At 36.1% G+C, this 14374-nt stretch overlaps 1 protein-coding gene across 1 annotated transcript; it reads left to right on the plus strand.

Moving 5' to 3' along the window:
- The first annotated feature begins 287 nt into the window (after positions 1–287).
- Positions 288–4302, plus strand: LOC136233690 (protease Do-like 1, chloroplastic). Its single transcript, XM_066023401.1, has 8 exons — positions 288–778; positions 869–991; positions 1885–2056; positions 2432–2469; positions 3064–3262; positions 3353–3505; positions 3651–3785; positions 4038–4302. The coding sequence occupies exons 1-8, from the start codon at positions 336–338 to the stop codon at positions 4113–4115; spliced, it is 1341 nt and encodes a 446-aa protein (XP_065879473.1). The 5' UTR covers positions 288–335; the 3' UTR covers positions 4116–4302.
- The last annotated feature ends 10072 nt before the right edge of the window (positions 4303–14374 follow it).

Here is a 14374-nt window from a genome sequence, read left to right on the forward strand (position 1 = left end):
GTTAATAAAATAATAATTATATATTCAATTTAAATTAGGTGAAATTATACTAATTGAGATAGGGTTTAAATTAGGTGAAATTATACTAATTATGTTCCAGAAATCAAATAATAAAATTCTGCATAAATCCAGGGTCAAATAGGGTTTAAGTTTTTTTTTTTTTTTAGTTTCATTGTATTAAACAAAATAATGATTTTTTTTTTTTTTTTTGACGAAACAAAATAATGATTTCAACGAATAAAGGAAACATGACATATGCATATGGGTAGTGGTAAAGCATGCCCTCTAGTCTTTTATTATGTTATGTCTGTGCAAAACAAAACCACACACAAAGAATGGCTGCTGTGTCTTCACTCAATTCGACGTACCTCCATTCTTCCTTCCCACTTTCTCGCTATCCCGACAGAAAAACACCTCTCTCTCGAGTGAAACATAATTGCGTTTCATTGCTGAATAAAAACCACTTCCTAAACCACAATGACAAAACTAGAAGTAATTCTCGAATTCTTTCTTTCCTGCATCAAGCCCTCCGATCTCACGCTCTAACCCCGCACAAGCTTTTATTTACTAAAATCACATCTTCTTCCGCTTTGGACTCGCTCCTGCTCCTCTGCACCTCTCTTGCCTTATCTTTCTCCCTATTCGTCGTTGATGTGGACCCCGCCTCCGCTTTCGTCGTCACCACGCCCCGTAAATTGCAGTCCGATGAGCTCGCTACTGTTCGCCTCTTTCAAGAGAATACTCCGTCCGTTGTCTACATCACCAATCTCGCCGCTAAGTATTTCCTTTCCACTGATTACTGAGTACACATTTCCGTCGGATTTTAGATTCCTGATTCTTTTTATGTTTATGTATGTGCAAAAATAAGGCAGGACGCGTTCACATTAGATGTGTTGGAGGTGCCACAGGGTTCAGGGTCTGGATTCGTTTGGGACAAAGAAGGTCACATTGTCACCAACTATCATGTGATTCGCGGCGCTTCTGATCTCAAGTTAGTTAATCTGTTGATAGTTTTTCATATTAAAGCATTTTGGGTTATTAACTATTCCGTTTTATGATAGATGTGGTTTGAGCCTTTGATATCAGTTGTTGATAAAAAATGTTCCCACTGATTTTGAAGCTTATGTTATAAAGCATAAAGACATTTTGAATTGCAACTTTATATTGGCGGAATAATCTTTTTGCTTGATGTTTTCTCATGGCTTAATCAAAAACATTGGGAAGGAGAAATTTGATTATTGATATATAAATTTGCATGGGCCATTTATTTGGCAAGAGGCCGCTCCTAAGACTCGAACCCGTGACCTCTTGGTCACACGACAACAACGTTTACCGTTGCGCCAAGGCTCGCCCTCGATGCATTGCACTTTACCGAAAAAAAAAAATAAATAAGAAAATGCACTGCTATGACAAGGGACAAGTGTGCATCAGGAAAATATGCCCTTATTAGGTCTCCATGTTTGCGCAAGTTACTAGTACTAATCCCAATGAAACCATAGGCCTAGCAGAACGTTTGACTGGTGCAGGTGTTGCCAACTATATTTTGATGAAGGGAAAAGTAGCATTAGGATAGAAGTTAAAATGAACAAGAATTTCTTACTGATGTGTTTTCTATTTGTTTGCAATTAGATTTTCTTGAGTGCTAATAAAAATTGAGATGCTAAGTTCGAAAGTAAATTGGATAAGCATGCCATAGTTGGATTTTGATTGTGCATCTATGGTAGGCAATGTTTAATCTATTTTTGATTTCTTGTAAACATTTAACAGTATATGTTGAAATAGTTAAAATGCATATTTTTTACATTCTATGTTGTGAAAATTTATGCTCAAGTAGAGGAAAAGATCTTATTGTCCACATTTAACTTTGTGCTAGTATGTTTGCAGAATCACTCTTGCTGACCAGTCAACTTATGATGCAAAAGTTGTAGGATTTGACCAGGACAAAGATGTTGCTGTACTACGAGTTGATGCACCTAAAGATAAATTAAGACCGATACCAGTTGGTGTTTCTGCTGATTTGCTTGTTGGCCAGAAAGTATATGCTATTGGGAACCCTGTGAGTTTGATATACCCTTTGTTCTTTCAGATTTCCTTATGTTGGGATTGTATCATTCATCAGAATATGCTAACAGGGATATAAGTATTTCATTGATCATGAACTTCAGTTAGCGATATGGAAGACATCATTTTGATTTGCTAAAAAATGCTTGTCAAGTTGTTAAGAGGTTAATGCAAATTCTCTTTTTATTTGTATAATATAATTTCTTGTGTGCTGCCTGTTTTTGAGGAAAGGCTCTGTGACATTATTGCTCAATTTTTCTATGGATGGGTGGTCACAAGTGTTTCCTGACTTGTAATGTTACATGTTGGCTTATTGCAAATTATCCTAATCAACAATCTGATGTCCTGATTAAAGGTATGTGTTTTGCAGTTTGGACTTGATCATACGCTGACAACTGGTGTCATCAGGTACAAAATCTAGCAAAAGTTTTCTTACATGTCTATATGAATTTTTATTTTTATTGTTGGGTATTAGTGCTTCTGGATTGACTACTGAGATCCTATTTTACCTTATTTGTAATAGTGTTGTAACAGCAACCAAAATTCTAACACCCCTAGTTACCTGACTCTAGAACAATTAAGAAATGTTTGCGAAATAACATCTGATTTTAATCAATGATTTGAATTACTTTTTTGTGCTTATGGAGATTAAATGTGCATATACATCAGTAGCTAATGGGTTTGGTTTTGTTCTTATGCCAATAAGTGATAGAAGCTGATTATCCATCTATTTATCCTTCCGAAGCTAATTCCGGGGAGTGTGCATTTTTCATGGAAATCTCTTTTCTTGGCTTGAGTGTCACTTGTGTATCCTAGAGATTGCATCCCCAAGCCTTTTCCACTATAGCGGGAGTTGCCCTTAACATGTCATTTACAGATAACATATGAAAAAGCAAATGATGTATGTGGCTCGAGCAAATTTTAGTAATGCAGCCATTTTCTGCTCTGGTATTTCCAATTTAGTTAATATCTTCCAGGATCTGAATATTGTTTCTTTTTTAGTGGGCTACGTAGAGAAATCAGTTCTGCTGCTACTGGCCGTCCTATTCAGGATGTTATTCAAACAGATGCTGCCATTAATCCTGGTAATAGTGGAGGGCCACTTCTTGACAGTTCAGGAAGTCTTATTGGGATAAATACAGCCATATACTCCCCATCTGGTGCATCTTCTGGTGTTGGATTTTCAATACCAGTTGATACTGTGAGTTGCTTAGCTTAAGCCAATCTGCATAACCTGGCTTGTCTTTTCGTGCTTGTAAATAATTTGGTATTCTTCATTTGTCAAATCAAGGTAAGTGGCATCGTTGAGCAGTTGGTGAAGTATGGAAAAGTTACAAGACCTATTTTAGGCATTAAGTTTGCGCCTGATCAATCAGTGGAGCAGTTGGGAGTGAGTGGGGTGCTTGTCTTAGATGCTCCTCTGAATGGTCCAGCTGGCAAAGCAGTATGCTCTATTACTTTTTTTCCTTCATTTTTCTTGCATATTGTTTTGAATCTAAGGTTCTGTTTATCAGTAATATTATTGAGATTCTTGTTCTTTCTGATTTTAAGAGGTTCTTCTGCTTATAAAACATGAATCCCTTCTGTAGGGTCTGCAATCCACCAAACGGGATGCCTATGGTAGACTTATTTTGGGAGATATAATAACATCTGTGAATGGGAAAAAAGTTGCAAATGGAAGTGACTTGTACAGAATTCTTGACCAATGTGAAGTAGGCGAACAGGTATGGTGTCACCTATCAATACAGGAAGGATTGACTGGTTATTTGTTAATTCAGGGTGACAGTTATTCTAGTTATTCTGTTAGTAGTTTAATGCTTTAGTTGTTAATTTTCTAGCTGTTATTTTCTATTAGCTGTTGTTTTGCATTTAGGATGATATTGTTAGCCTACTCTAAGTATACCTGGTAGATATATACATGTTATCTAGAGCTGGTTTAGAATTTTAATTATATGTTAAAATATTTTGTTACTCAGGTGACTGTGGAAGTTTTGCGAGGTGATCACAAGGAGAAGATTCCTGTAACACTTGAACCAAAACCAGACGAGTCATAGTGTCAGCAAGATATGGCCTGTATAGTCAGTTCAATACATGTACAAGGGAGTGCCATTATTTTGTGTAATTATTTACCGGAGTCATATTGTATATATCATCAGCTATCCTACCAATAGGTAATTATACTGATAAAGCAAAGCTGTTTTAATTAAATCTCAATCCCATAGAAAATGTGCTGTTTGGCCATTATAAGCTTCAAAATGAGCCTCTTGAAAGGCCACAAGTAATTTTCACTCGACACAAAGCATTGACATCTAAGTATGGATTTTTGTGCAAAGGAAATATGGCTGAGGAAGATCAACGCTGAAATAAATGTCAACTGCGATGCCCATGTTTGTCTTATGAAACAGCGATATGTTCATTCTCAAAGAGGTCTTTATTGGAAATTCCCTCGCTTACTACAGTGGTGCACAACACATTAGATGTTCTATTTTTTTTTTCTCGGAAAAGAAAACATTTATTGGTTCAGTGATATGTGCCCAACACATTAGATGTTCTATTTTTTTTTTTCTCGGAAAAGAAAACATTTATTGGTTCAATGACCAATATCACGGGCACAATTCCTTCGTCAATTATTGTCCGTGCGGCACTAGCAGTTTCTCTCCTGAGTTGCTAGTTCAGCCTCCCACGATTCACCTTAGTAAGCTTTCGTTGCCTTAGCGAATTTAAGTCACAAGCAAATAGATTGCACAAGTGTGAGGAAATAAACAAGTATTGTATTGCATATAAAGAAGGCCTAATACACAAATAACCCCTTGAACTTGTCCAAATGTTGCAACTTCCCCCTCCAACTTTCAATTGTAACAACTTACCCCTCAAACTTGTCCAATTGTAACAACTTACCCCTTAAACTTTTTCAATTGTAAAACACAACCCCAAATTGCTGACATAGACTGCAATTGAAGAAACACGTAAAATACAAAATCTGTAACGCTCGTGGAGTATGATAATCAGATCTTTGGTGTGATACGAATCCGTGAAAACTTTTTTACGGTTGCTTCAAATACGGGGTAAAAAAATTCTCAATTTGGGGCTATGTTTTATAATTGGACAAGTTTAAGGGGTAAGTTGTTACAATTGAAAGTTGAGGGGGGCAGTTGCAACATTTGGACAAGTTCAGGGGGTTATTTGTGTATTAGGCCTATAAAGAATGCTTTACAAGTATGCTTGAGAGCTTGGAGTGTTTGAAGTTCTAAGTTACAAATGACTCCTCACCCCTATTTATAGGCCTCCAAGTCTCCTTAGAATGTTCTAGAGAATTACAAGGAAAAAGAATCTAGAAAGTTCTAAGGAAGACTAAATTAGACTCATTTGGACCCTTCTAGGCGCTGCCTGGACATTGTTGGGCACTTCTAGAAACTTCTGGACAGTCTGGCAGCTTCCTGGCCCGTAGGCACAAACCAAGGTTTAATCTGCAGGCAGTTGCGGGCAGAGAGAACCTCTTAACCAATTCTCGAAATTAGAAGACTTCTCTCGTGCCTTCTAGATGCTTCTGGACTCCTTTAGATATATAATTAATGTGTGCAAAGTTTGGTGGCCATTGGATAAGCCGAACCTCAAAAGTGGATGTTGTGGTGTGTGGAACATAGTAGTGTCCACTGGAAGGACCCGAGTCGGCGTAAGACACACTATAGGGGGGAGTGTCTCTGCGCCTGTCAGGGATCGGCAACCTACCTAATTCAGCTCAGGTTCATACTCAGAAGCATCAGGCAAGGTTTTAAATCATCATGAAGTATAAAACCTAACCTTCTTTTAGCAAGGAGTGCACGAATCATTGACTGGCTCCATGGAATATAATTCTTTTCAGTTAATTGTGCGGAAACTAGAATCAAACCAGGATTTTCAGTTGTAGCTAACGATAATTCTGATCATTATTATGATTGCTACTGTTGCTGCGATTGATATCGTTACTGTTACTGCAACTGCGATCAGTGTTGTTGCGACTATAATCGTTGTGACTCTGTTCATCGTTGCCTTCTTCAGGTTGTTCATCATCATTCTGAGTTGATTCTTCATTTAGATTTGATGCATATCCTCCAGAGTATTCATGGTAAGGCCAACATATCTGGATGATGAACAACCTGAAGAAGGCAACGATGAACAGATTCACCACGATTGTAGTCGAAACAACACCGATCGCAGTAACAGTAACAGTAACGATAGCAATCGCAGCAACAGTAGCAATCACAATAATGATCAGAATTATCGTTAGCTACAACTGAAAATCCTGGTTTGATTCTAGTTTCCGCACAATTAACTGAAAAGAATTATATTCCATGGAGCCAGTTAATGATTCCTGCACTCCGTGCTAAAAGAAGGTTAGGTTTTATGCTTCATGATGATTTAAAACCTTGCCTGATGCTTCTGAGTATGAATCTGAGCTGAATTAGATAGTCTAGTGTTTTCATTGTTGATTAATGCTAATTCTAGAGAGCTGAGTGAATCGTTCATGTATGCAACCGCATCTTGTGAACTCTGGAAGGAATTAAAATTGAGATATGGAGAGAGTAATGGTCCACAATTGTTTAGGTTGAAACATGATCTAAATAGAACAGTTCAAGGATCTCAGTCTTTAACTGGTTATTTTACTAAATTGAAAAGAATGTGAGGTGGGTTAGCTTTGTTGAAGCAATTCCTAATTGTTCATGTGGAGGCTCTAGAAAAATTGTTCAAACGATTTGTGAGAAGATCAAATTATACAACTTTTATTTGGGGTATCAACTGATTATGAACATGTTAAGAACCCGATAATGTTGATTGAGCCATTACCTAGTGCGAGCAAGGCTTATTTCATGCTTGAACGCGTTGGATTTCTTAAAGATATTGTTTCTTTACCTAATACCAAGTCTGTTAATGTTACTCACAATAACAAAGTCTATTATGATGTTAAGAAGACACAAGTGTTTGACAAGTCTGGTACAAACAGATCATCAAGTTATAGAAGGATTGTAAAGGTGTTTATGCACTACAGTTCATGATTCAACAAGAGATTCATAAATACATGAAAGGCAAGAACGTTGGACACAACAACAGAGGAGACAGTGATTTCACAGCTTTTGCTGCTAGCTGTGGTAAGTCAATTTCTCATCATATTTTTACTCGAAATGATACTGTTCAATTGTGGATTGCCGATTTTGGTGCTTCAGTTCACATGTGCAAGAATGTGAAGTTGTTTTCCTCTCTTACAAAATTTTCTAAATCACAAAGTCTCCTTGATGGAAAAGCTCAACTAGTGTAGTATATAGGCACTATGGATCTAACAGTTAAATTGCAGTTGCAAAATGTTCTGTATATACCTCCTTTTCAATTTAATCTCATGTCAGTAGGCAGTTTGGCAAAATTCAATGGAGTTCAAGCTCTATTTCTTACTTCACAAGGCATTCTGCAGGACCAGGCTTCTAAGCAGATTTCTATCCACTGGTTTTGAAGAGAGCGGCTTGTATGTGTTACCAGTGGCGGATCCAGGATTTGAGGGAGGGGGAGGGGGCAAAGCTCTGTTGGAGTTTAGTGTCCTAAAGACAATTGTTTTAGGATATAAATATAACTATATATAAAGGCACAAATCTTTCATAAAGAAAGTAATCCTAAGTTTGTTTAAGTAATTATAAAGTGTTCATACAAGCATGAAGTGGGACTGTACTTTATAATAAGATCAATAAACTTAAAAGCAACCCAAGTCAAGTAATATGTTATAGGGGTTGGCATATTACTGTTGAGACTTGCATGTAACAGTGTTTTCTGTCGAGACAGAAAGTTGATCTCACAAGCTTTAGATCTTTAGATATCTAGACAGTTACATGGATCCGGTGAAGGAGTTCATTAGGATTGGGACTCGACTTGAGATAACAGCATGGATTAATTTATCTAAAAGTGTCAACTGTTCATCTCATTGGTATTAATAGGTATAACTAATCCTCAGACTCAAACATTCGTTAATTAGTGATTCTGGATTATGGAGTCTGATACTTTGATTCTGTGCGAGCACGATCCAACAAGTGAGAGCCTGGGGTGTGTGAGAGCAGGGTTTGGTATAACACAAAGTAATTGCAGAATAGTTAATGTCAGATTGAGCATTCGTCAGTCCCGATAAGTGGGAGATATATCCAAATGGCCGCTTGTGGTGAATTAACTGAAATCCTTGCAAGGTGATAGAGTTAAGAGTGGAAATGGATATTTCACTTAACTTATCTTTTCAGAGTGAATTCAACCTGTACAAGTAAAACAGACTCTTCGTTATATGTAACCTTGACACGTTCCATGGTTATAAGGAATTGACCAACAAGATATAGTTGATGAAGGATCGTATTATACTGTACCTAATGCAGAAAGGTTAACGTCAGTTATCAACCTGACTTCTTAATTGCTCTGGGGGAATATCCTAGGTTCTGCTAGTAACAGCTCGCGACGGTATTCCGTTATATATATGTTGGAATTAATCGTGATGAATTAATCTCAAAGGATATATACGGCTAGTGGCAATAAAAGACCTAATGGGTCGCATATGGGACTTGGAACCAGAGGACGAAAATGTAATTAGTGAGACACTAATAATGGGCCGAAATTTATTAAGTAAATAGGGATAATTAATTTGACTTAATAATTATAATTAGATTATGATTATAAATTAAATTAAAGGATTATCTGATAATATTAATTAGAAGTTTTTATGTGATTGAAACTCTAATTAATTATCCCTAATAATAATTAAATTATTAATTTGATTAATAATAATTATCTAGATATAATTAGTTATTATTTAGATAATAATAAAGTGTTTATTTAATTATCTAATTAGTAATCTTATTCCGAATAAGATTCTAATTAATTAATTACCTAACACAACTGGGATTAGGGTTTTGAGAAGTCTATAAATAGACCCCCTAATCCCATATTTCGACAAAACTCAACAATAAAGGAGGTGGAACCGTTTCGTCTTCGTCTTGGCTAATTTACATTATTTTTTACTCTCTCTTTGATCTCGTATCGATTTCTGTTAGAGGCAATCATTGCGATTGCTATTATTAAGGTTGATTACTGATTATTTATTCTTTTTTGTGTTGTTTCTTTTGTTGTTCGTGATACACAGATTAAGAGTTGTGGGCACTTCGTTTGCAACTGTAGATAGTTCTTCAGAAAATGTATTTCATTCTATCCCTCTTTATATGAAATAACAATTAACAAATTTTGGAAAAAGGAAATAGATAAAATAGAGAAAATTTTATTATTCCGCTGCGCCTACGCTTGTCTATTTTCCTTCAAACTCTATGTAAAAATTGTTTAGACAAAATAACATTAATTGAAAAAAATATACTTTAGTACATAATTGCTATTCGATACAAAATGTCTTAAAATTTAAAAAAAAACTTCTAATGCTAAGTAGATCGACGATTACGAGGTGTCAATTGACATCTACGACATGTCATAGCTTGAAAACGATCCAAAACATCTTCATTATCAATGTTGATGAAGATATCCTTCGAGCTAAATACTACCAAACAGTCATTCAGCCAATCATCTAACATTCGATTTCTCAAATCGGTCTTTACAATATTCATTGCTGAAAATACACTTTCAACAGAAGCTGTTGCAACTGGTAAAAGCGATGCCAATTCAATTAGGCGATATACCAATGGAAAAGTTTGAGCTTTTCCAGTTGAAACCATCTTCTTTGAAAGACATCCTAAATCTTCAACAGCAACAAAGTTTATATCTCTTTTAACATCATAAATATACATTTCAAGCTATTCTTAATCATCAGAACCTCAGTCCATGAGAAATCTTCTGAATATATTTCAGCTAGATGAACTAACTTATCACCGTTAAAGTTAGAAAAAGAATCTCTAGGATCAAGACATGCCACAGAAAGAAGTAAGTCTGTTGTTAATTCTAGGAAACGATCATGCATCTCAAGTCCGATCTTATCAAGTACCTAGTATTTCAAAAGATAAAGCATTAAAATCAACAAAAAACGAAAATATAAACAAAGTTATTTAAAATGAAAAGAAACACTTAATTAATTAGCTCATGATAAACTTCATACCGATAATGTTGAAAGTAAGTAACAATATTTCCATCCCTCTTCATTCGAGTACGTACTGGAACTATATCATTCATATTAACAACATTGACAGAATGAGTCACATAAAAAGACTCAACTTCCAACAAAAATGTCTCCCATCTTCTATCCCGCAAGTCTAGCAATTGAGTCTTCACATTCTTAATCAAATGCATGGCTTGAACAATATTTTGATCTCTTTTTTGCAACAAATTGGACAAATCATTTGTGTATGCCAATATTTGTTTCACCAAATGCAAAATAAATACAAAGTCATATCTCTCCATCCTCATCGTCAAGGTCCTAGCAAAGCCACTATCATCGCCATCCTCATAGACACTAAAAAGCACGTCTTTTACTGAGGGTCACATTGAATGTAAGCGTAGTAATGTTGTGTAATGTGATCCCCATCTAGTGTCACCTGGCCTAGCTAATCCAGTTTCTTGATTTTTTTCCCTACCACTAGTAATTTCTCCACTCTCAAGACGTTCAACTATTCGATCATGTAGAAGTTGTCTAAGATTGTCGACTCGTTTACAAGATGCTCCACTCGTGTTCACAATCATAGTAACTAGAGTAAAGAAATCACCAACAATTTTGTTTGATCATTTGGCGACTGCAATAATCACCAATTGAAGCTGATGAGCAAAACAATGAACATAGAATGCATGAGAATTTTCTCTTAAAATCAAGGTCTTCAACCCTTTAAACTTTCCTCGCATATTTGAAGCGACATCATATCCTTGACCTCTCAATCTAGACAGAGATAATCCATGTTTGGCAAATAATGCATAAATGGAATCTTTTAAACATTGTGATGAAGTCTCTTTGACATGAACCACCCCTAACAATCGTTCAATAACTTCTCCACATTTGTTGACATATCTAAGGACTACTGCCATTTGTTCTTTCACATAGCTATCACGAGATTCATCAACCAAAATAGTGAAACACTTATCACCAATATCATTTAATACAAGAAGTGTAGTCTCCACAGCACATGCATTAGTCATTTCCTTTTGAATAGAGGGATAAATCATAAGATTATTTTGCGGAGCATTAATTCCAACAACCTTTCCAACACATTTGTTTTTTGAGGTGTACCATTCAAACAACTCACGAAAGTTTCCTTTATTAAAAGAATTTGAAGACTCATCGTGTCCACGAAAAGACAAGCCTTACCGTAATAAAAATCTAATCACATCTAAACTAGCAGTCAAACGCACGTGATAATCAAATTCAACCTCTTGACTTTGCTTTGACAATGAATGAGTTACACTTTGTCTTTGATTTCTAAATGCTTCAAGATTCCTAATAGCACTATGATGCACACCCGTAACTCCACCAACATGTTTAATAAATTTTTCATTGGCTTTTTTCCAATTGTAAAATCATTTGGTATTAAATACTTCATCTCTATAGCGACTGACATTAGGTGGCTTGAATAGAAAACAACAAAAACAATAAGCGACATCATTTGATATGCTATATTCTAACCAATTATACGTGTCAAACCATTCAACTCTAAAACCCCTTTTAGATGGACCAAATTGACGTTGAGGAAATGTATGCCCAAATAGTCGATAAGGACCTCTAGATATGTACTCTCTTCGAACACGATCCCTAAGGTTAACATCAAATTCTTCAATCTGTTTTCTTAGGCCAGGATCACTAACTATATCATTTGGGTTAAACTCAGCACTAGGATTTGAATTGAGAAGTATTTGTGCATTAGGACTACTACTGCTCGATAATTCATCAACCGAACTTCGTGCTCTTTTAAACACAAATTTATCCATTAACCTACATAAATGAATTATGCCAAATCAATTCAACCAATAATGCCAAATCAATTCAACCAATTCAATCCATTAACCTAAAATTAAAAATAACCTAAAATTAATAACAATCTATCAATCAATATCCATTAACTTAAAATTAAGAATAAACTAACTATCAATCAATATCCATTACCTAAAATTAATTTAACCTAAAATTTAAATTAAAGGACAAAAAAAAGTTAAACTAACCTGGCAGGGGCGGATTGGAGATGGTGGCCGCCGGTCGGTCGGAGAGGAGAGGTGCCGCATCGGAGGAGGAGAGGAAAAGCGAGCAGGGGCGAGGAGAAGCGACGAACGAATGCGAGATAGATATCCCTGCGTCTAGTGCTGCTTCTGGTTTTTATAAATTAAAACCATAAACCAAAACGACGTCGTTTTGGAAAAAAAAATCCGGATGAAGGGGGGCAAATGCCCCCTTTGACCCCCCTAAATCCGCCCCTGTGTGTTACACATGGCAACAACTCCACGAGCTTCTCTATGTATACAATAGATCTATGCAAATCGTGCTTATACAGTTCATCTGCATCATTGTCACCAGATATGGCTAAATTGTGTCATCAACATTTAGGCCATATTTCTAGTTCCAAAATATCACATTTACCTCAGTTTTTCTTTTTCTTGTAATAAGACAATGAAGACCTGTGATGTATGTCATCGGGCAAAACAACATCATTTGTCTTTTGATAACAATCAAATAACTACTATTTAGTCTTTTGCGTTACTTCACGTAGATGTTTAGGGCCTTTATAAATTTCCCTCTATGACAGGTGCTTGGTATATGCTCACAATTGTTGACAGTTATACTAGATGCACTTGGACAATCTTGTTCAATACTAAAATGCAGGTTGTTGACTTACTACAACAGTTTTTCAAAATGGTTGAAGTTCAATTCCATGTTGAGGTTTAGACAGTACAGACCAGGGGTGGAGCTAGCCCGGGGTGGCCGAAGCCCCCCGGTCACCGGCTCTGCCCTTAAGTATCGTTAGTTTTATCTCGTGTAGCCCCCCTAATATTGGTATATATTTAACCTATGTAATACTATTTTAATAGTTTAAAGTGGTCAAGTTGGTTAAGAGTCTTGTTTTAAGGTGAGAGGTCATGGGTTCAAACCACACCAAGCTTATATTTTTAGTTTTATTTGAAGTGTGCTGGAAGCTTAAAAAAATTTGCCCAGCCCTAACGGCTGGACTTCGAAAAATTACTCCCAATAGTCGGACTAAAATTAGCCCCCCAACTGTCAATTCCTGGCTCCGCCACTGGTACAGACAGATAACAATACTGAGTTTGTGAATAAAGGAATCACGGGTTTGTTTGTTACTGCTGGAATTATTCATCAATGCATATGTGTTTATACATCGCTAACAGAATAGTGTGGTTGAGAGGAAGCATATGTTTCTCGTTGAAATTGCTCAAGTTCAGTTGCCAAAACATTTCTAGGGTGAAGCTATTTTGCATGTTACTCATATTATCAATATGCTGCCCACTAAGATTTTGACTTAGAAGAGTTCTTTTGAGGTTTTATATGGCCATTCTTCTAGTTATGACAACTTAGAGTGTTTGGTTGTCTATCCTACGTAACTAATACCAAACTCACAAGGACAAATTTGATTATCATTCTGTCAAGGGTGTTTATTTGGAATAACACCAGGTTTTAAAGAGGGCAGGGTGTTTCTGCCTACTACCAACAATATTGTTGTTTCTATGAGACTGAATTTCCTGGTCCTACTCTAACCTCTTCTCAAAATGATGCTTTGCTGTATCATTAATATCTTCAGACCTTTTATCTGATACGTCTGCCTCTGTTGATTCATATGTGTTTATACATCGCTAACAGAACAGTGTGGTTGAGAGGAAGCATAAGTTTCTCGTTGAAATTGCTCAAGTTCAGTTGCCAAAACATTTCTAGGGTGAAGCTATTTTGCATGCTACTCATATTATCAATATGCTGCACGCTAAGATTTTGACTTAGAAGAGTTCTTTTGAGGTTTTATATGGCCATTCTTCTAGTTATGACAACTTCAGAGTGTTTGGTTGTCTATCCTATGTAACTAATACCAAACTCACAAGGACAAATTTGATTATCATTCTGTCAAGGGTGTTTATTTGGAATAACACCAGGTTTTAAAGAGGGCAAGGTGTTTCTGCCTACTACCAACAATATTGTTGTTTCTATGAGACTGAATTTCCTGGTCCTACTCTAATCTCTTCTCAAAATGATGCTTTGCCTTTTCCTGTATCATTTCAACAAATATCTTTAGACCTTTTATCTGATACGTCTGCCTCTGTTGATTCATTAGTTCCTAATGTGTCAATTGATCTTATTTCTACTTCCACATCAGTTCCTTGTATATCTTATGGCATT

The sequence above is a fragment of the Euphorbia lathyris genome, chromosome 6 (genome assembly GCF_963576675.1).
Source record: "Euphorbia lathyris chromosome 6, ddEupLath1.1, whole genome shotgun sequence".
In the NCBI taxonomy this organism is placed as follows: Eukaryota; Viridiplantae; Streptophyta; class Magnoliopsida; order Malpighiales; family Euphorbiaceae; genus Euphorbia; species Euphorbia lathyris.

Bases quoted from the DNA above. Each gene is read 5' to 3' on its own strand.
- LOC136233690 (XM_066023401.1), top strand. From the start codon at position 336: ATGGCTGCTGTGTCTTCACTCAATTCGACGTACCTCCATTCTTCCTTC. The intron at 2,057-2,431 runs GTGAGTTTGATA...TGTGTTTTGCAG, and splicing joins TATATGCTATTGGGAACCCT to TTTGGACTTGATCATACGCT. The intron at 2,470-3,063 runs GTACAAAATCTA...TTTCTTTTTTAG, and splicing joins CTGACAACTGGTGTCATCAG to TGGGCTACGTAGAGAAATCA.